Source organism: Apostichopus japonicus, chromosome 2 (assembly GCF_037975245.1).
Source record: "Apostichopus japonicus isolate 1M-3 chromosome 2, ASM3797524v1, whole genome shotgun sequence".
In the NCBI taxonomy this organism is placed as follows: domain Eukaryota; kingdom Metazoa; phylum Echinodermata; class Holothuroidea; order Aspidochirotida; family Stichopodidae; genus Apostichopus; species Apostichopus japonicus.
This window is the reverse complement of record NC_092562.1, coordinates 22974436-22994873: the sequence shown is the minus strand read 5'-3', so window position 1 is coordinate 22994873 and position 20438 is coordinate 22974436. Positions and strand designations below refer to the sequence as shown.

At 37.5% G+C, this 20438-nt stretch overlaps 2 protein-coding genes across 2 annotated transcripts in view; both read left to right on the top strand.

Annotated features, from left to right (window-relative positions):
* The first annotated feature begins 4080 nt into the window (after nt 1-4080).
* LOC139982749 (alpha-amylase B-like) lies at nt 4081-8281 on the top strand. The gene is made up of 3 exons (XM_071995833.1): nt 4081-4265; nt 5883-6106; nt 7006-8281. Exons 1-3 carry the CDS (start codon nt 4123-4125, stop codon nt 8121-8123), a joined length of 1485 nt encoding a protein of 494 aa, XP_071851934.1. The 5' UTR covers nt 4081-4122; the 3' UTR covers nt 8124-8281.
* A 3065-nt stretch (nt 8282-11346) lies between these two features.
* Nucleotides 11347-20438, top strand: part of LOC139982723 (lysine-specific demethylase 4C-like) — a 38958-nt gene continuing 29866 nt past the window's right edge. Inside the window, exon 1 of the mRNA XM_071995799.1 lies at nt 11347-11513. The gene's annotated coding sequence lies outside the window, so the exon portion shown is untranslated. The remainder of the gene's footprint in view (nt 11514-20438) is intronic.

Genomic DNA, 20438 nt, shown 5'->3' with positions numbered 1-20438 from the left:
TTATTTCTACGCCATGGCAAGATTCCACGAGAGGTTTTGATCATTTTTTTTTTAAGAAAGAAAGCCAATAAAGATTTAAAAAAACAACAAATATCTATCAAAGTGAGAATACAATTGATGTAGAGTAGAAAAAAGTTCGCCAATTTAGATTTTCTTTTACCACATCCCATTCATCCCCTGGCCCTCCCATTCACCTCACTCTTTCCTCAATTTATCATTAGAGGACCAGCAACCAGCACGATTTAGTGGTTGGACCAGTAGAGGCATGAGACAGTATCCGGAAAAGATGAGAACCCGCTTGGGATATTTAGATATTTATTTATATATATATATATATATATATATATATATATATATATATATATATATATATACATATATACATATATACATATATACATATATATATATTTCTGTGTGTATATATATGTGTGTGTATGTGTTTATTATATACATATATATATATATTTATATTTATATATATTTATATATATATATATATTTATATGTATGTATGTATGTATGTATATATACTATCACTAAGGTTGATATCTTGCTTTCCATGCGTGAAGCGCATGTTGCTGAATCATTATCGAATTATGGAGAAGGGTGATTTATAGTGACAAGCAATTGATAACAGTGTCAACACCACTTTTGCTTCTCACAAGGAAAAAGTCAAACGAATAAACAAGTTGTTTGATATCTTCTTCGTGGCAATTAGTTAGTATACCTTTGATGAAAAGATAGATGAAACTTACCCTATCGTATTTCTGTTTTTGATTTTTTTTTACACGTGTGAAAGATAACAACTGTAAGATTTACATAGTTCAAACTCCAGTCCTTTAGGAGTTACACAAGACCCATTAATTTATTCTCTTCATAACTCATGACATGAGGGAGACGTGACACGAGGGATGCATGAGGGAGACATGAGGGGACATGAGGGAGACATAGTTTAGTTTAGTAGAAAAAGGATCAGGAGGGACACTTAAGACCCCATCAAGGACCCTATAGAGAGAGAAAAAACTGAAGACACAAACATTCAGACACGATTACAATGCTTAAAGAGCTTTTCCAAAGCATTCTTGAACCCATTGACACTACTTGCAAGTACAACTTTCTCAGGTAAACCATTCCACTCATTCACAACCCTATTAGAAAAAATGTTATGCCGAATATTAATCCTACTATGTGACTTTTGGAGTTTAAGACAATGACCTCTTGTACAACTACTGTTAGCAAACATGAAAAAGTCGGTCAAGGATAAATTGTCGAAACCATACACAATCTTGAAAACCTGGATCAAGTCCCCACGTAACCTCCTAAGCTCCAGTGTGGTGAGATTCAACAGTTGTAACCGCCTATAATAAGGAACCCTCTTTAAGGAACTAATCATCCTATAGTAGCCCTCCTCTGGACCTTTTCAAGTACTTCATTATCCTTAGCAAAATAAGGGTTCCAAGCCTGTCCAGCATACTCCAGATGAGGCCTAACCAACTGCTTATAAAGCCTAACTACGATGTCCTCTTTCAGAAAACTGAAGTTCCTCTTGATCATACCTAAAACCCTATTACCTCTTTTAGCAGCTTCAAGACAATGTTTAGAAGGTTGCAGAGATGAGTCAATGTAGATACCTAGGTCTCTTAATGAGAATGAGAGAGACGTGCCCATTCTAAGTTTAAATAATTGCGTTAGCTAATGTATACCTCTTTGTCTTTCATGTTGTTCGTTTTCATCGATAAAGAAAGAAAAAAAAACATATTTCACGACTGAGGACGTTTTCATATGTTTGGTTGCCTAAATACAATGTCAGAACTGACGAATTTACAAGGAATCAACATCTCATTAGAATTTCTTAGGATGACTACTCCAAACGGCCTGGTTTGTCACACTGCAACAGTATTCAGTCAATTTAGACTTAAGAAACAGTAAAAACAATATAACAATTTGATTATTGATCAATTTAAGCAACACCGTTTATGCACAGGAGTCCATATTCGGACTTGGCCTGCGGATAATTATTTCACTTAGCCGCCTTTTTATGCACTTCATCTTTCCTTGAGTATATTATGGAAATGACAGTTCAATATTCTGTCATCTCATATTTTCCCTGGCCGATCCTTATCTTCTGGCTCACTCGAGCCTATAGACAATAATTGAACTTGGGTAAATCTTCTCGAATTGTTTACTCTAGGCTTTGAGAAACATTTATATTGCTGCACGGGAGCCATTTTGTTCCATGCTACACCGCTGGTGCATGCAACGAGTTTACCTCCAATATGGCGGCACTTTAAGTTGCTAGTATATATAGCCTACATTGAAACATGACGTGAGTGAAAATGAGTGGGTAAACATTATGCTATCGCTTTAACACAAATAAAAGCAAGTTACATCAGCAGCCGAGCGTGAACGATGTATAACATGGTGAAGGCATAAAATAGCCGAGGTGGGGGGGGGGGGGTTGCACGTGACGTTTATTTGACCATACACGTGCGCAATACTAAGACGATATATCAGGGAGAAGATTGGTTGGAGCAAACGACCAGAGAGAACCGAAATATAAGTATACCTAGAATGAGCAATTATAAATGCCAGTATAGATGCCGACATAAAGGCATTATGAACCTGCATAATCTGTTAGAACAAGTAATGTGTGCCTCTTTTGTCACGTGTCAGAGTTGATCGGTTCACGGACCGCCTGTTGAGAATCATTGCTAAAAGGTTTGAACCATGTTAACCATTTAACGTTTTATCTGCGGTGCACAACCTGAGACGTTGCACACCAGGGGTTTGATGGGGGTGGGGGGTACTCCGGGATGCTCTTGCCAGTCTCAGAGTAATTCGAATGTTGAAGAAGTAAATGATTCACTAACGTCAGATAAATTAGGGTATCCTTACACAAAAGGGACCATTAATAAGGGGAAACATGATCCAAGCGAATGGTTGTCCGCTGTACTCGCAATTACACGTTGAAGGAGCCCCATCTAATTCTTGAATTGACAATACGCAGATATTATTAAAATCTATACATATTTAAGACAACTTTCTACAAAAATTGATAGCAGTATTACTAAAATGTAAATAACAAACCAAAATTAATAAAAAATTCTTTCACTACTACAAATTACATGAATACACATCAGTATCAATTTTAATGCTCATTTTAATACCAAACACCATAGTAAAAAATTAATAAAAAGTCTTTTAAATATTCTACTCAGAAATTTAAAGAAAATGTGACCAAAAGAAGGGAACGAAATGTATATTCATAAAAAGAATGAATGAAGTCAAATATAAGGCAAGATGACACTATGTTTGTTTTTATTGTCTTTCTTTCTTTTCTATTGTCTTCGTACATTATTTTATTTTGTTTACATCTACATATTAAATGTGTTGTATGATGTTTATGTTTACATGTAAGCAAGGGCGTAGGAACCGGGGGCTGGGGGGCGCCAGCCCCCCCCCCCCCGTGAAAAATGTGGAGGGGCGGAAGTATCATTCCGCCCCCCCCCCCCCCCGCTTCGCAAGTCAGAAAACCCCTTTTTCATTTCCAAATGAGAAAAAAAAAATCTCATTTGGAGCACCAAATTGCATCTAAGGCCTGGTGAAAATACAAAATTAAGTTTACAAACTGGAGTGGGTGTTGAAGTGTGCTATATTGCACCAAATTGCATCTGAGGCTACCTGGAAATGCAAAAAATTCCAAAGGGGAGGGGGACACCCCCTCCCCTTAGACCCCTTCCCCGGGCCGGCCATCAGTCTTCAGCCCCCCACTCAAAAGTACCTTCCTACGCCACTGCATGTAAGAATCATTTCTACATTTAGTTTATATATTGACGAAGAGAGCCAACTATTGTATTTGTAGTAACGCCCCCAGTTATGTCTGTACACGATATTTGCGTAACTGATTTTTTGTTTCTTGTTTTTCATAAACATATCTTAAACTTATATACGAAAGAGGGTGCGAACGTAAACACATGTTACATCATCTAGTCTTGTAAACGTTGCAACAAAATAGCGGCGAAGAAGATAGCTGATGAGAAGATAAATAAAAACGAAATATAGATAAGAGGACATTGAAGCTTTCTTCTGTATTCAGAAGCTCTGAAGTTTTCTATCGAGATGACGACCGTGACGTTCCTCGTACTACTATTCGTTGTGGCCACGGCCCGGGCCCAATATGACTTGAACATGGCTAGCGGTAGGTCCACTATGGTCCATCTGTTTGAATGGAAGTGGCCTGACATCGCTGATGAATGTGAAAAGTAAGTAATATCAAAATGAATGACAAATTCAATAGAATGTTATTTTAAAGTTGGTCTCTTAACTAGCAAAAAAAAAATTCTTATTATCAATACCATTTTGTTAGTGTTGGATATTTTAACCATATTTCATTATTATTTTGTATAAACGTTGATATATTTAGGCTTTTAGATCCTGTTATTGTAAATCTTATTCAGAGAAAGCTTTATGAGAATTTACAGAAAGCCCCCCAAAAAAAATGGTGCGAAAGATTTGCTTACGACAGATTAGCTTGATTGTAATATACTGTGATTCGATGAAGAGAAATTCATATGGGAATAAAAGCTGTAGCAGATTAAAGGAAATTAATTATATTTTCTGAAAACTTGTGTTCAGTTTTATCTTCTGTCCTTGTTATGACAACAAAAAGAAGTCATGTTGTGTGATTTGATACTGTTACTTCCTGTTCCTTTATCCACACTTAAACTCGACTCTCATAAGTTGATGGAGCACGACAGATGTGTGTATCGTTTATTGTTAAATATAACATGAAAGCAAACGACATTAGTCCATTTCATGTTACACCTAATAGATTGCTTAAGCAAAATAATTGACAAATAAGCACATGTCCTGTATGTCATGTAAAGACTCACATGTTATCTACATGGATGGTAGCTGTCGAAAATCTTCATGTTTTTATCTTCATCAAGAAGTTGATTTGTATAACCACTCGCTACATTTTGAAAGGCATCAGGCTCACACTTCAGCACATATTGTATTGTCACATTTTAAACAATTCGCCACACGAAAATATTTTATTGTCTAATTTCACACTCACAGTGACACGGAAAAATTCCTGGTGATGAGAACCCCATATCTGATGTGTTCCCCATAGCTGATGTGTCCCCCATAGCTGATATGTCCCCCATAGCTGATATGTCCCCCATAGCTGATGTGTCCCCCATAGCTGAATGTGTCCCCATAGCTGAATGTGTCCCCCATAGCTGATGTGTCCCCATAGCTGTTGTGTTCCCCATAGCTGAATGTGTCCCCCATAGCTGATGTGCCTCCCATAGCTGATGTGTCCCCATAGCTGTTGTGTTCCCCATAGCTAAATGTGTCCCCCATAGCTGATGTGTTCCCCATAGCTGTTGTGTCCCCCATATTTGATGTGTCTTCCATAGCTGATGTGTCCCCCATAGCTGATGTGTCCCCCTTAGCTGATGTGTCCCCCATAGCTGATGTGTCCCCCTTAGCTGATGTGTCACCCATAGCTGATGTGTCCCCAATAGCTGATGTGTCCCCCATAGCTGATGTGTGCCCCGTAGCTGATGTGTCCCCCATATCTGATGTGTCCCCCATATCTGATGTGTCTTCCATAGCTGATGTGTCGTACATCAGGGCATTATAGGATATATGTTATTATGATTTGTCAAAGAAACAATTTTCAAAATAACCTCGAAATGCTATGAAATATTCAAAATATTATAACCTGAAGATTTATCTCACACCGTTAACTCTTGCAAGCCCCCCTCCCACAACCCCCACCCCCCTCCCGCCCGACCCATGCAATGAATATTTTCTAATACTTACACAAGTATTTGGCACCAGTGAATCGTACCATACTATTTTTATGACAGTTTCCTTGGACCATACGGTTACGGCGGTGTTCAGGTTTCACCCCCTCAAGAGCACTATGTAGGAAACAATGTATGGTGGGATCGATACCAACCAGCCAGCTACCTTATCAACTCCAGGGGTGGTGATAGGACTGCCTTCAGTAGTATGGTCTCTCGTTGTAATAACGCTGGTGTTCGCGTTTACGTGGATGCTGTGATTAACCATATGGCTGCCGGAGGCTCACGTAAGTACCCTCTCCCTTCCCTCACCCAACCAGATGGAATTAACCAGATTAACGTCAACATAAATATTGTTATATTTTGGTTCCTGTGAAACCCATAGAACCGCTTCCCAAAGAGCAAATTTAGAATTATCGAAACAGATAGCACAACTCTCTGTGAGCTTTGGGATGTTTCATATAATTTATTTAATTAAGTGAAGTCTTTATCACAAGATCTCACGAAGAAGCCGAAGACTTAGAAACCACTATCCCGCGTATCATACTGTGTTCATGTCCCTTTCCGTATAGGCTCTTTGGTTAATAATCATAAATGGACTTTCACACATGTGTGTGGCTCTCCGCAAACAAAAGAAGAATACAGAGACGAGACACGGCAAGACAAGAAAGGCAGAGGAATTTGTCACGTACTGTTAACACTCCACTTTCTTGAACAGAATTTGAGCTCCTGGGCATGGGCACCTGACCACCCCCCCCCCCCTCGCCCCCACTCTTTTTGGAACATCAAATTAGTAAAACAAACCGCAAAATATTTCAACATGCTACAACCCCCTTCCCCTCACCCAACCCAAGACACCCATAAAATCCATGTAATTTTGACGTTTAACCGGTTACTGAAAACTGAAGTAGGCTTGCCCTCCTTTGGATATTTTTTATTCTGCGGGAGGCCATGCTGCTAAGGGTTTACAAAGCCGAACGATGAACTCGGTTTGATATAATCTATAGACCTGGAATAAAAATCGAAAGAACGTTTTCCTTTAAATTGTGAAAATAGTAAAACAACGCAAAATTATTCTATAGGTCTCAGTCGTGTTCGGTTCTCCATGTTTTACAATAAACAATAGTTTTGATTAATTTCATGATTATTAATTGTTTCATTCGTATTTTCCCCCTTCTCATCTCAGCTGGAAGTGCTGGTTCAGTGTATAATGCCGGGAACTATGATTTCCCTCAAGTTCCTTATTCCAGCTGGGACTTTAATGTTCCAAATTCTAAATGCTCTTCATCTAGCGGGGACGTTGGTAACTACAATGATGCCTATGAAGTACGTAACTGTAACCTTCTTGGACTCAAGGATTTGGACGTGAGCAAGGACTACGTACGCGGAAAGATAGCAGACTACATGAACGACCTGATTTCAATGGGTGTGGCTGGATTTAGGGTAGACGCGGTCAAGCATATGTGGCCCGGAGATCTGGAAAACATTGTGAGCAGGTTAAATAACTTGGACAGAAGTGTCTTTGGCAGCGGTAAGAGGCCATTCATCGTTCAAGAGGTGATTGACCAAGGCGGAGAACCCATAACTGCCGGGGAGTACACTCACATCGGAAGGGTCACAGAGTTCAAATACAGCTCCGAGATTGGAAACGCCGTTCTCGGTTACAACCAACTCCGCTGGCTGAGCAACTTTGGAGAGGGCTGGGGTTTCATGGGCAGAAGTTACGCTCTGGTATTTATCGATAACCATGACAACCAAAGAAACCATGGTGGTGGCGGAAACATCGTGACTTACAAGCAGAGCAAGGAGTACAAGATCGCTAGCACCTTCATGTTAGGTTACGATTACGGCGCTGCTCGTGTTATGAGCAGTTACCAGTTCACAGATACTGACATTGCTGGCCCCAGTAACTCACCGTACTTCGATTCATCTGGTGCTTGCAGCTGGAGCAGCGGCTGGGTCTGTGAACACCGTTGGAGAGAGATCCGTAACATGGTCGAATTCAGAAACACCTGCGAAGGTCAAGCAGTCAACAACTGGTGGGACAACGGCAGCAACCAAATCGCGTTCTCACGTGGAAGCAAGGGCTTCATCGCCATTAATGGAGACAGTTACGATATGAACGCAAGTATCTATACCGGTATGGCCTCAGGAACATACTGTGACGTCATTTCCGGTGAAAAGAGCGGCAGTTCCTGCACTGGAAACTATATCACAGTTAATTCGTCTGGTTACGCAAGCATTTACATTGATGATGCTAACAACAGTCCGATTGTGGCTATTCACGCAAACTCAAGAGTGTAAACACAAGTGTACCGCTTCTTTGATGCATAAAATAAATAAAAATTGATTTAATCACATAATTACTGTATTTCTTGTAAGGGCCTGCTTGCGTTATTAGGAACAAAATTATGCGATGTAATCGGAAATAAAATCCGGAAATTAAATTATAGCTGAACTTACCAACGAACAATATGTTCAAGTTATTTATATTTGGCATTTTTTTTTTCTCCTTTCTTTCTCTTTTTGAAATGTTTTTTATGCAAAATATTCCACCCCACCACCAACTACCACCATTGCCCTCCCGAACCACCCTTCCCCATTTGTGAACATCTTTGAACCGGTGTAATAATGTAGTCTTGGTGTTTGTGCATCGCCTATTCAGATAAGCTTCTTCGAAAAGGTAGCCACAAGTTAAATTGTGAAGTAAAACTAGCGATGTTTATACATAGCGCCATCCTTAACGTCATAGTTTGTGTGGGTGAGTACTACAATATTTCGCTAAATATTCGGTAGCGGTCTCTTTAATAATAATAATAGCTAATTGGCTAATTTAAATGACAAACACCCTACCACTGGCTGATGGACACTTACCTTGGTAATGACGAGGTAGTTGGATTGGATAAACATTGGAGAACACTGAGATGTTAACCTAATGCGCCTAAAAGCAGTTATTCGTTAGTCTTCATGTATCACATTCATGGAGCATATATATATTACATGCATTCCTTCCAACTCACTGTTTTGGCTGGGTTGGGGGAGGCCAATGGCGTGGGCTGTAATCAGAAAATTAAGTGTTCAGTGTATATTGGAAGTCAAATAGATCACCCCATGTCGACATATAAAACTTGAAACATTGAAGCATCCTTTCCATGTGTGAAACAATCATCAAAGCAAAAGAGAGCACCAAATTGTCTACAAGTCATTATTTTCCCACCTCGTAGAGTGAACCGGAACCCGCAGCAACGTATGATTTACATGTTCATATTGGAAGGGTTGTGTGGACAAATATAGGTTAGGTCGCTTCCCGAGCTGTCGACATTAATACGTTTAGACTCTATAGTTAAAGTTGTCCGCAATCCGTGCACTTTATGAAAGAACCATCTTTATGTGAGTTAGAAAAATATTTCAAAACAAAATCTCGAAGTGAATCTCCAGGCTTAGAAGATTTTCAAACATTGAAAAGAGGGAGTTATTTTACGTCTCGCAGTCGCGTTATTATGGTGTGGTATTGTTTCCCTATTGTTATGTGTGTTTGTACGCCTACGAACTACCATTTCAAATTGACTTTCCAATCTGCGTGGGCGAACGGGTACTCGAATAGTACTAAATCGAGGGCGCTATTCATTTCCAATATTTGTGAAAACGCTACTCCCATTCTTTCGCATGTACACATGTCTTCCTTGAAGTTTTGGATTGTTTAATTGTTTACTGAAGGTTCAAACTGTGGACTTTATCCCCCGATGTTGAAGCGAGGGAAAGAAGACGCGAACTGAAAGCCTACCAAAAGCAAATAGGGTTCAAACTTTGTTTGTTAATCGGGGTATAATTCAAAGCTGAACAGTAACAAAATCTAAGCTGGAACAGCCAGCGATGTGCTCGTAGTTTACAGTCATTTGATTGTTCATCGATTAGCCAATTAGATCTCGAGTCTATTCAGTGAGAAGTAGCTTATGCAATTTAACGTTTGTCTAGGCAGAAATGGCAATAAGTTGTGAATTGGACTGAAACTAAGATTTCTTGCAGGTCATTGCATTTATGCTGTGACAATTAAAGGGGTGCCGCCGGCTCCCTCGGTATTTGGACAAGGTATATATATACGGTACTATTTACTCTCGATCGTTCACCGAATGCATATGGGGACGTTAAGTGGCAATCTTGAGAGGAATGTAAATCATATCATAAATGCTGCCCCCCCCCGGACCTTTTCCGAGAAATCAACGAGAAAGACTCGAATGCCCAATGCTTATCCAAAAGGATGTAAATACCCCGGTGGTTTTCCAGGCATTGTTGTTCCCTGGACTAAATATAGCTGTGTTACACCATGATATACGGTAATAAGAGAACCCATGAACACCCATTATCCACACCCTCATTAGTACGGGAAATGTACATAAGTAACTTTCTTCGATCTCTGTGAAGGATGTATGCGAAGAAGTGATGTTATTTTGATCATGGAAATGCACTTCCTACCGGATATCTCAGTATAGGTTATCAACATTTAAGAAAACCGTTGTTATGAACATTTATTAACAACAAACTTTCTGCAAAATGAGACAAAGAAGTGTAGACCTACAGTGTACACAATAAAAAGCTGCTAAATCACTGACAAATTATCAAACCATGATGTATATAATAATATAGACGTAATAACTTACAACACTGGACTAGTAATCCATCGATGCAACTTTAGTTTGGGGAAAAATTTGGTCTAGCAATTAATAGCACGACGACTCACAATTTCGAGGTTTAAGTTCGAGTCACTCCCAGATTCCGGTTCGAGTCACTCCCAGTTACAGAGTTGCTGACAATTGACAATTCATAATCATGGACGTTAAATGTGAATGTAAGAGACTGACTTCGGTCAGCTTGCGGCTTTGATAACCCAGCAAACACGGAAACGATTTTAAAACGTCAGTAAAACGTTTCGTATTTTGTTTTGATAACGTTTTTTGTGGTGTAATAAATATGTCACGAAAACATTTTCAGGCTATTATTTCAAAACATTGTTTCGTTAAAACATTAATATAACATTAATATCTCATAACAACGTTATGCCGACGTTTTTATAACATCACATTTATAACGTTATAAAAACATATTTACAGGCTCTTTTAAAAATGTTGTTATAACGTTTGTGTTTGCTGGGCAGTCACTGGTGTTTTCTGCATATATTTTTGGGGGGCACTATTGGGCCATGGGGGTGTTTGAACACCCAAAACACCCCCTTGGCTACGCGCCTGAGAGATGTAAAGACATTATGATAATAATCATGAGTGACAATTAAGCCAATGAGGCTTCTTCGCGAGTTCCTGCGTGTAGGAGGATCTAAAATACATACAAATACATACAAGTGATAGATGCCATTTTAGCGTACACTGCATACCTGTACCAATATATATGTATCACGGAAACCGTTAATTCCGCTATGTACACCTTAGTCGGGCTACTTTACTACGAGCCCTTGTTCATTAGTAATTCGGTCATTCACAGCGTACAAGAAACTAAACATTATGTCACGTACACATATGTGTGTAAGTTGCATACAGAAGTGTACGTGCATTTTTTCAGACGACGCTTTCAGAATTCCCTTGTAGTATACATATGAAAGGTCGCTTTACTTTGTGTCACAAACAATATATCCTTATGGAGTATTTTCGGAATATATCTACTTTTCGACGCTGAGTAGCAACGGTATGTAAATTCCCATCTAATATAAGGATAAATAAGTTACATGTGATACGGAGACTCTCAAATAGAGCTGATGATATTGTGAAACGAAAGTCTAACGTTACTTGTTCCTCGACGTTTGGAACTTTGAATTCCATTCGTCTGTTCTACGTTAGGCACGCAGGCTAGGCGCTTATTACACAAATCACTGATCCAGTTCGGGCCAACAGTATACAAATTACCAACTCGTCTAGGCTATGTTAGTGTTGTTAGGCTAGAACTGGGCTAGCATAATTAACAAACTTGTATGATCATTTAACTGTAGGGCTTTAACTGTGAACACAACAGAAAGTCACAAAATCATTAACCAGTTTAAAAGAAATTTTACATTCAGCTGTGCCTAACGTGTTGCATTTGTTAACGTTAGTTGGCGGAAAGTTAGGACTACTCAACAGTTTTCTTATTAGGTAGCCTAGGTTTAACTTTTGCCTAATATTTTGAAGATTTAACATGAAGTTTAAACAATATAGTTACTACGTTAGGTTAACCTTCCAAATTACATGCTTTGAAGCAATCATTCTTTTTTGTACATTTTGTTTACAGCAGTCATTCAGTTTTCTAGGCCCTCAAAGCTGTGCTGCAAGCAGTCATCCTTTATTCGACATTTTGTTAAACGTTACAAAAGACATTCATTTTTCTACTTATCTTTATATGACACATGTTTTGAAAATGCAGAAAACTGCTGTAAAATTTTGTACACTACAACTTACAAGTAGGCCTATGATGCCTCACCTTATGATTCAACAATAAAGCTGTAAAGTTAGACTAGGCCTTACTTTTACTAGACCAGTTGTAACAATAAGCTTTCAGGCACAAATTCAGCAGCCCATAAAAATAACTTCTCAGTTAAAAGTATTCACATTTATGATTTCATACATTTGTTTATCCAGTAAGAGCATGAATAATGTTGCCTGTTTGAGTTATATTTCAACGTTCAAATCTCTCCTTTTAAATCCTATGCCAATTCTTTAAGCATTTTCATTACTACATGTCCCCCACTTTCGGTAAGAGTGTGTCCGGCTCTGTATTGTGACTGCAGTACCGAGTTGTCAGTTTTTCTGTGACACAACCAGCGAAGTCAATCGGAAAAAATCCAAATATGAAAATGCTGTTATTTTCAGACGTCAATATATTTCGGACAGGAATTGTGTTGGGTTGCAATTGGGTCTATTGACTGAAGAACGTGAGATAGTGAAAGTACCATTAAAGTTCATATGCTTTACAGAAGTTAGGCCTACTTAACCTGGAATGGATCGAACAGCATAAAATGGCTGAAATCAACATACTGTACCTTTGTGGAAAATAAATAATTGTCTATTGCTATTTCTCTTAAATTGGAGGTCATTCCAAAATATGGTAAAATGGCTGTTTGGCAGGACTTGGACATTTTCCTTGGCCAGTGAAATTTGAAAATGCTAACTTAGTCACTTTTGGCATTTAAAATGCCAAACTGGCAACCCTGCTGCAGTATGGAGCATAGTCTAGGCCTTCATTGAATATTATGATTATATCCAGTTTGTTTTCTCTTCATAAAGGATATTGTTTTTAAATTGTTCATGACATACATACCAACTTTTATCGTTATCATGTAATTTACATTAAGCTAGCCCCATCTGGTAGTTTCCTGGTTGATTCAGCATACAAACATATCATATGTGTACTGTTTCATGGCTTTTAGTTCAAACCACAAGGTGCATTCTATTGTGAATACAATCAGATTAACACCAGTCTTTACAGCCTCAGCCTGACCCTGAAATTCAAACTATTTAACTGTACTGCTGGAAAAGTCGGTGGAGTTTGCTGTTTTCTGGAAGAAAAGATAGGCACTAACTTTTTTTTACAGTAGACACATGCTGCATTTGTTTAATACAAGAACCATGCCAGTGGAAGTTTTGATTATTAGAACTTAGGTAGAGTTTTTTATGCACAGTTGGCTAAAATTATGAAACTCTAGACCTTGTTCTGAATCATTATTTATGGTTTTAACAATCACCATCATTACAAGGCCCTCTTTTCTCCCGTCAACACCATGCCCTGTCCCTGCCCTGTCCATGTTTATAACTGGATCGCTCTCATATAATACTCAAACGCATGCATGAGTATGTACGTTTCTCAAATTGTGTATTTTGCTATATTTATGCTGGTCTATGAACTTGAAAAATCAACTGTAGCCTAGCACTATAAATAGATATGATTTAACCTCAAGATATTAATTACCAACTTTCCAATCACTTCAGGTCCCTCCCGCTTACTACTAATATAGAATGTGAAATGGATAAGTTTTTGTCTGTGTACAGTAGGTAGCAGGGAATAATTTAGGGTTTAAGTTTTGTGTAGCAGCTTTGAAGGCCCTGAATTTTGTTATCTATAATAGTATGGTTCCTGCATACAACGGTGTACTACACATTTTAAGTTGCATTTGTGTAGCAATTTGCTTATATTGCATAACATTTTGCTATGCAATACCACATTTAAGTTATTCCTTGAGAAGTACTACTGTATGCTGTACCTTGGGCATTTTAAAGTAACCTTGATGGCAGCTGAATCCATCATTGTACATTAGGAGCTCTCTACTAATCCACAGCTACTGAATATGGTTTACTCTCTTTGTTCAATTCATTGGCGAAAATTTCTGCACCATTTTATATTGTTCCATGACTTAAAACATTATGAAACACATGTGTTTCAGCAATATTATGACAGTTAGATGTTCTCAAGGATGACTTTAAGCATATAATTAATGTTGATAAATGACATGTGCTGTACACCATTAAAAACACAGCCACGGTCAGAAAAAATGTTTTTTTCCCGGGAACATAGATCCGACGAAGTCTGATTTCCCGCCGTGGAACGCAGTGTAGGGGGTTGTCTGAGAGGATGTGCCCCCCTCAGAAGCTGAAGCTTTTTGAAAATTGAAGACCCAATTGACGCGATTTGGCGGCCCATTTTTGCAGTGATTTCCAGTGTACTACTGTACACATGTGTAAAACCATGTTACGGTAGCACATTCATAAGTCGTTTTTATCCTGTATAAAATTTCACGAGTTCCCAACCTTTTTAAGTTTCACATTCACTTGATATATTTTCTAAGTAATTGTACTTTTCCAAATAGGATTTCATATCTCTGGGACCTCAACAAGTTCATTGTTGTATGCTGTACAGTAATACTACAGTAAAGCCATCGCAGTTAGTCAGATCAGCCACACCACACCATGTTAAAATTCGCTGTGTATCATGCAAGACCAGGCTGCTTCAACATCGCAGCAATTGACCAATCAGAGAACGATATTTCGTCAGTGCCCATGCAGGCACGGGGTGTGCCAAAATATCGTTCTGTGATTGGTCAATTTGCAGTATCCCAGCCCGGTAATTAACTAAGACAGCGAGTGCCTTTTTTTTCCTTTGGTTATTTCTAGATCTATATAAAACAATTGAATAGCACTGAAAAACAACAGAGCGTGTAACAGATGCGGCGAGATGCCTGTCATACTGTATTTGTTTATTTTTTTTTTTTCTACTTTTTTTTTTACAAAGACCCCGTGAAAAAGTGTCGGCATTAAACTCTATTATTTATACCGTTGCTATCTGTGGGTCTTTATAGGCCTATGTGCACTTTTTTAACATTAAACTTTTGAAACTAGTGGTCAGTAACAATCCCTAGCGTTGTGCGATAGTCGGATTTCACACAACCGGTAGTGTTGCAACATGAATCCCGGTATCGTAACTACTGTACAACCAGTATTTTCTTCAACTTTCATCTCTGGTTCAAAGCACTTAGTTACGAGACTGTCAATGTCATACATTCAATATATGCATAGCCTAGGCTACAGTATGTACATACTCTTACACGCACGGTTATAAAAAATATAAAAAATAACACGCTATATATGGGCCTTTGTTTTTTAACATACACTTCCAAAAGAAAAGCACAAACCTTGGAAAAAAGCAACCCACACCATCCTTCATTCATACTCGACGCACGATATTAGATTATCATCTTCGCACATGGATTAAACTAGTAATCTGTACACAAAAAGAAATTGGGGGTTCCACACTATTCCATGATATTGGAAAAGGGCAACCCCTTCAAGTTCAAAGTTCACAATGAAAAGTTTTTAACTATCAACAAGTCACCACGTGTTTGGAACTTCAGACAATAAGAATGTAACATAGGGGCCACGTAAATACGGGATTATAAACTACATACATAAGAATAGAACTAACAGATTTATTCATATCGTTAATCGGCTGTTGTTTTCTCCAGAAAATATACTTTCAATACGTACAATATCAATCTTTCGTACAAAAAAGCTTAAAAATTAAAAAAGTGGCAAAAGATAACTATAAATGGCATCGTGGAACCCCCGCATTAATAAACGAATCCATTTCATTACAGTCACTCGCAAGTACCGCACAGCAGTGTGTACCAGTACCGTATCCTAGGCTATAATAATATACAGTCCCGTGCAAAGATGGATTTAAACTGAATATACTGTACTCCCTGCGGTTTTGGCTCAAAATTGATTAAATCGTTATAATTTTTATAACAAAATGAGGTGAAATGCATAAGGGTAAGATTTGTACATGGGAACCTTCACAATCATTGTTTTGAAGGAAAAATAAATAACGAAAATTTCAGAATAACTTTGAAGTCTCGTAACATGCTGAGCCCAAGTAACGTTCGATATTTGGTGTAGCCTACAGTAGGTCCTCATTACTACGTGAAAAGTTGACTTGTTAATATAGGTCTAGGCCAGTACGTAAATTGATCAGATATTATTCAAACTGAGAACACAGAACCAGGAATAAACGTGTTTTCTTTTCTTTATTTCAAATAGTAACACTTTTCATTTTCTCCTTTCCATCTTTCTTTCTTTCTTCCTCCCTCTTCATGTTTTTGCTGTCTGATTTTTAACATTTGTTATCTCTGCTCCAAAATTTCCCGCGAGTGACGAAGATTTATTTTTTTACCTCTGCTCCAAAATTTCCCGTGAGTGACTAAAATTTCCCGGGAACGAGGTTCCCGTGTTACCTCCTTTTTCCTGGCCTGAACACAGCTACAGTATACTGTATTACTGTAGAACAGATCAGTCTAGGTTGCATTTCTACTAACTATTACCTTTAATTTTTGAGTAATAGAGCTCTTTAAAAAACAGCTACTGTACAGGGACATGGAGTCTCAAAATTGTCTCATTTGTAGTTGTTTTTGTTTTCATTTTCACCTTTTTTTATGGGGGATAGGGGGACGGTAAAATATTTAAAAACTAAAATTCTACTTAAAGTCTTTAGATCTATATAACATTTAAAAAAGGAATTGGTAAGTGATATGGTCTCAGAAGGAAATATTTTTTAATTTGGATAAATTTCAGTGTACATAATCCACTGTATTTATATTTGTACTGTATGCCCAACTTGTTGTTTCAAGGACAAGCATTTGAACCAAAACAAGATGCTATTAATAGGACATGGAAACCACCCTAGAGCTAAGCACTTGGTGTGCTACATATAATCTGCCCAAATTTTTGTCTTGGTAACCCAATAATTGAGAACACTGTCTGAAAAGGGTAAGTGCTCTTACAACTGTACAGTATGTGGGTCTGTTCACGTTAAAGCGCCCTATTTGGTTGCCTGAGGTACCAAATTTTCAAATTACAGTAGAGAACTTCTATTCTAAGTAAATAACATAACTAATATCTGCAATTTATGAATTAGAATTGACCAGAGCTTAAACTATTCTGGAAATTATATTCAAGATGGTTGAAAGTGTGACAATCTTATAAATTTCCCGAAATTTGTTCTTTTTTTAATGGTGGTGTGTCACTCCATTGCTGCTACATTTGGGGATCCTGTTGGTATTTTCTTTATTAACACAAAATTTGCTACTTGTCAGACAAGTTTTCAATGATATCGATGATGTTTTAAAAAAATATTACAGTATTGTTAGAAAAAATTCAATTTTTCCTGAAATAAAGTTAAAAAAGTTTTACTTTAAAGAACAAAATTCAAATTAATAGTAACAATTATACCATAAAATTAAACCACAATATAAGCACATATATTAACCAAAAGCTGAAAATTCTGGGTCATGTCCTCTCAGATTTTTTTTTTTCTTGACTCTTGTTTCGGACATCACCCCTCCAAAAAGATCTTGTTTCGGACATCACCCCCCAATGTTTGACCTAATATAACCTAATATTTAGTAATGAAACAAATGATGTTCACTTAAAAGCAATAATAATGAATAGAAAAGCATTTTAGTAAATTGATAACTGTACTAAAAGAGATACTGTACAGTATATGGACCCTTTCTAGGTTCCAAGTTCAAAACAAAGAAAAGGGTACAAGTGATCCAAGTGATCAACAAGACAATTATTAAACGAAGGCCATGCTTGTTAATACTTAGCAATATATATCAGTACATCACAATATGTGATGTTAACAAACAGCATCAAATTCATTTGAAATAATGAAAAATGCAAACACTTGTTATAGATTTGAATAAGACTGTCTTGGCCTATGTTTCGGACATCACCAAAACTGTATTATGACATCACTGTAATGTTTTCTACACAAAGCATATCATATCAAAAGTTACATTTGAAACAAAGGTGTCTTTGTTGTTGACAAGCTACCTACAAGGTATAATGACAGTTTTGAACTTATTACAGTTCAAATCCTCAGTGTTCATTAAAAGTTATTTTATGAGCGTTTCGGACATCACTGAATGTTTCGGACATCACCTTGGAAAAATATTCACAAAGCTGCATAGCAATAATACATATTTCAGCAGGTAACAACAATATGAAGTTAAAATTTTTGCTATTTAAGCATGTTCAAGCAACAAAAGTCTACTTCAAAATATACACAGTCAAACAGTAGCAGATTAACACTAGATATCATGAATTTTTGAGGGAACACACTAACTAAAACACCATAGACTGGGGAATCAACAAGGTGTACTGAAAAATAAAAGCACTGGAAATTCTTGGGAAAACAAATGCCCCCGAGGCCCATATTTTCAAACTAAACATCTGGACAGAGCCGATAGGGTCAATTGTCCAATGTTTGGTACTATCCAGCCATGTACATGGAAAATTTACTTTGCAAGAAAAATAAAATAAATGAAATTATATTCCAGTAATACTGTACTATCAGTATCAATAACACCGAATGGTACCGTACCAACAACACTGAGATTACTGTTTACAGCTCCTTTATGAGAGATTCAATATCATTAATGATCAACTTGCTCCATCTGTTCATAGGCTGAATGATCTCCTAGTGTTATGATAGCTAGATATGGGATTACAAACATTAACTAGACTCAGTCCACCAGATGTGTTGTTTGGCCATAAGAAATCTATGTGGTTCACTTTATCCATGCCAGGTTTTAAAAATATGGAGATTTAATTTTATAAGATATACAATTTAGTGGATTATTATATAACCAAGACCAGAAAATACAATCTAATAGACATAAACTTTAAATTACAATCTGAGAGTCATAAACTTTTCAAAGTGAAAATCTGAAGGCTTGGCATAACTGATAACCCCATTTCATGTTGTATTATCAGTTTACTGCATATTCAATTCATACTTATCCAGAATACACACTTAGTGACTATTCATACATCACCATTCACATAAAGTTAATATCTGCTTCACCCCAGTTGTTACCTGTCCAGCATGCCAACACTTCCCAGAAACAAATTGCAACTATTAATAAAAAACATCAATTTATACATTTTTTTTTCAGAAATGGTATTCTCATTGACTGCAAAGAACTTTTCCATCATAACCTAGATAAAGTCTGTAACAATTGAAAGAAACAGCATATATTTACCATTTAATAAATATACATTATAAAACTTACTGGTTTATATATTTACGAGTGACCCGCTTACCTGTCTCCCCACAACATTAGCACCTCATTCTACCGTGTCTAGTATGCCCTTGTAATCTTTTAACACTGTGCACCCTCAGTGACCGGTCCTATCCGGTCAATGCCATTCCTTCTCATTCTACCATCCAAAGTGTTTACTCATGCGTTTTCGTAGTGGATTCAAACCTTTCGAAAAATGCCATTTAATAAATATACAGATGTACATAGGATACACCCCTACATAGCTAATTTGGCACCCACCTGTTGAAGCTACTGTAGTATCATTTTAGTCTACAATTTAAACAATTTTCAGAGGGGAGGACCAGGGTAGGACCCTAAACTCCACTAGAATGCTTGGTCTTTTTTTGTAATGTCAGCAATAACAACTATTTTGCACCCCTTCAAATGGTGCCCCACCCCCTCCCCATGCAGCCTTGAACTGGATCTGACAATGCTGAAGATTGCCTACACTGGCCCAGCTAAGCAACAGTAGTTGCCTATACTAGTAGTACTATAAGTACTAGTTTAAATATCCTTCTTTATTGAGCTTCATCATTTTGCCTTGGCTATTATCATATGAAAAACAAGTATTCATGTTTTGTTGTTTACTCCTTGTCACATATGAATTATGATTTACTTTCTACAATTGCTATTATTTAAGCCTATGGCCTAAACTTACAGTTTGGTATATGGCCTGGATGTAAGGGTATACAGCAGCTCAGCAAATTGTTCTGATTTATCCTTAATTTTCATAACTCTGTATACTTATCCCTAAAGCTCTGAAGTCTGAAGCAACTCGGAATGAAAACATGGTCATGCATGATGCACCACTCTGTGTACAGTATATTAATACTGTTTGCACCATCGAGTGAACCTGGAGGTTTCATCACACAGTAAATACGCGTACCAGTCATAGAGGGTCATGCACTGTAATGTGTTCCAGGGTGGTACTGATAATCTGATATACTGTACTGCATTACTCTCCACATTGCCCATTGTGATTTACT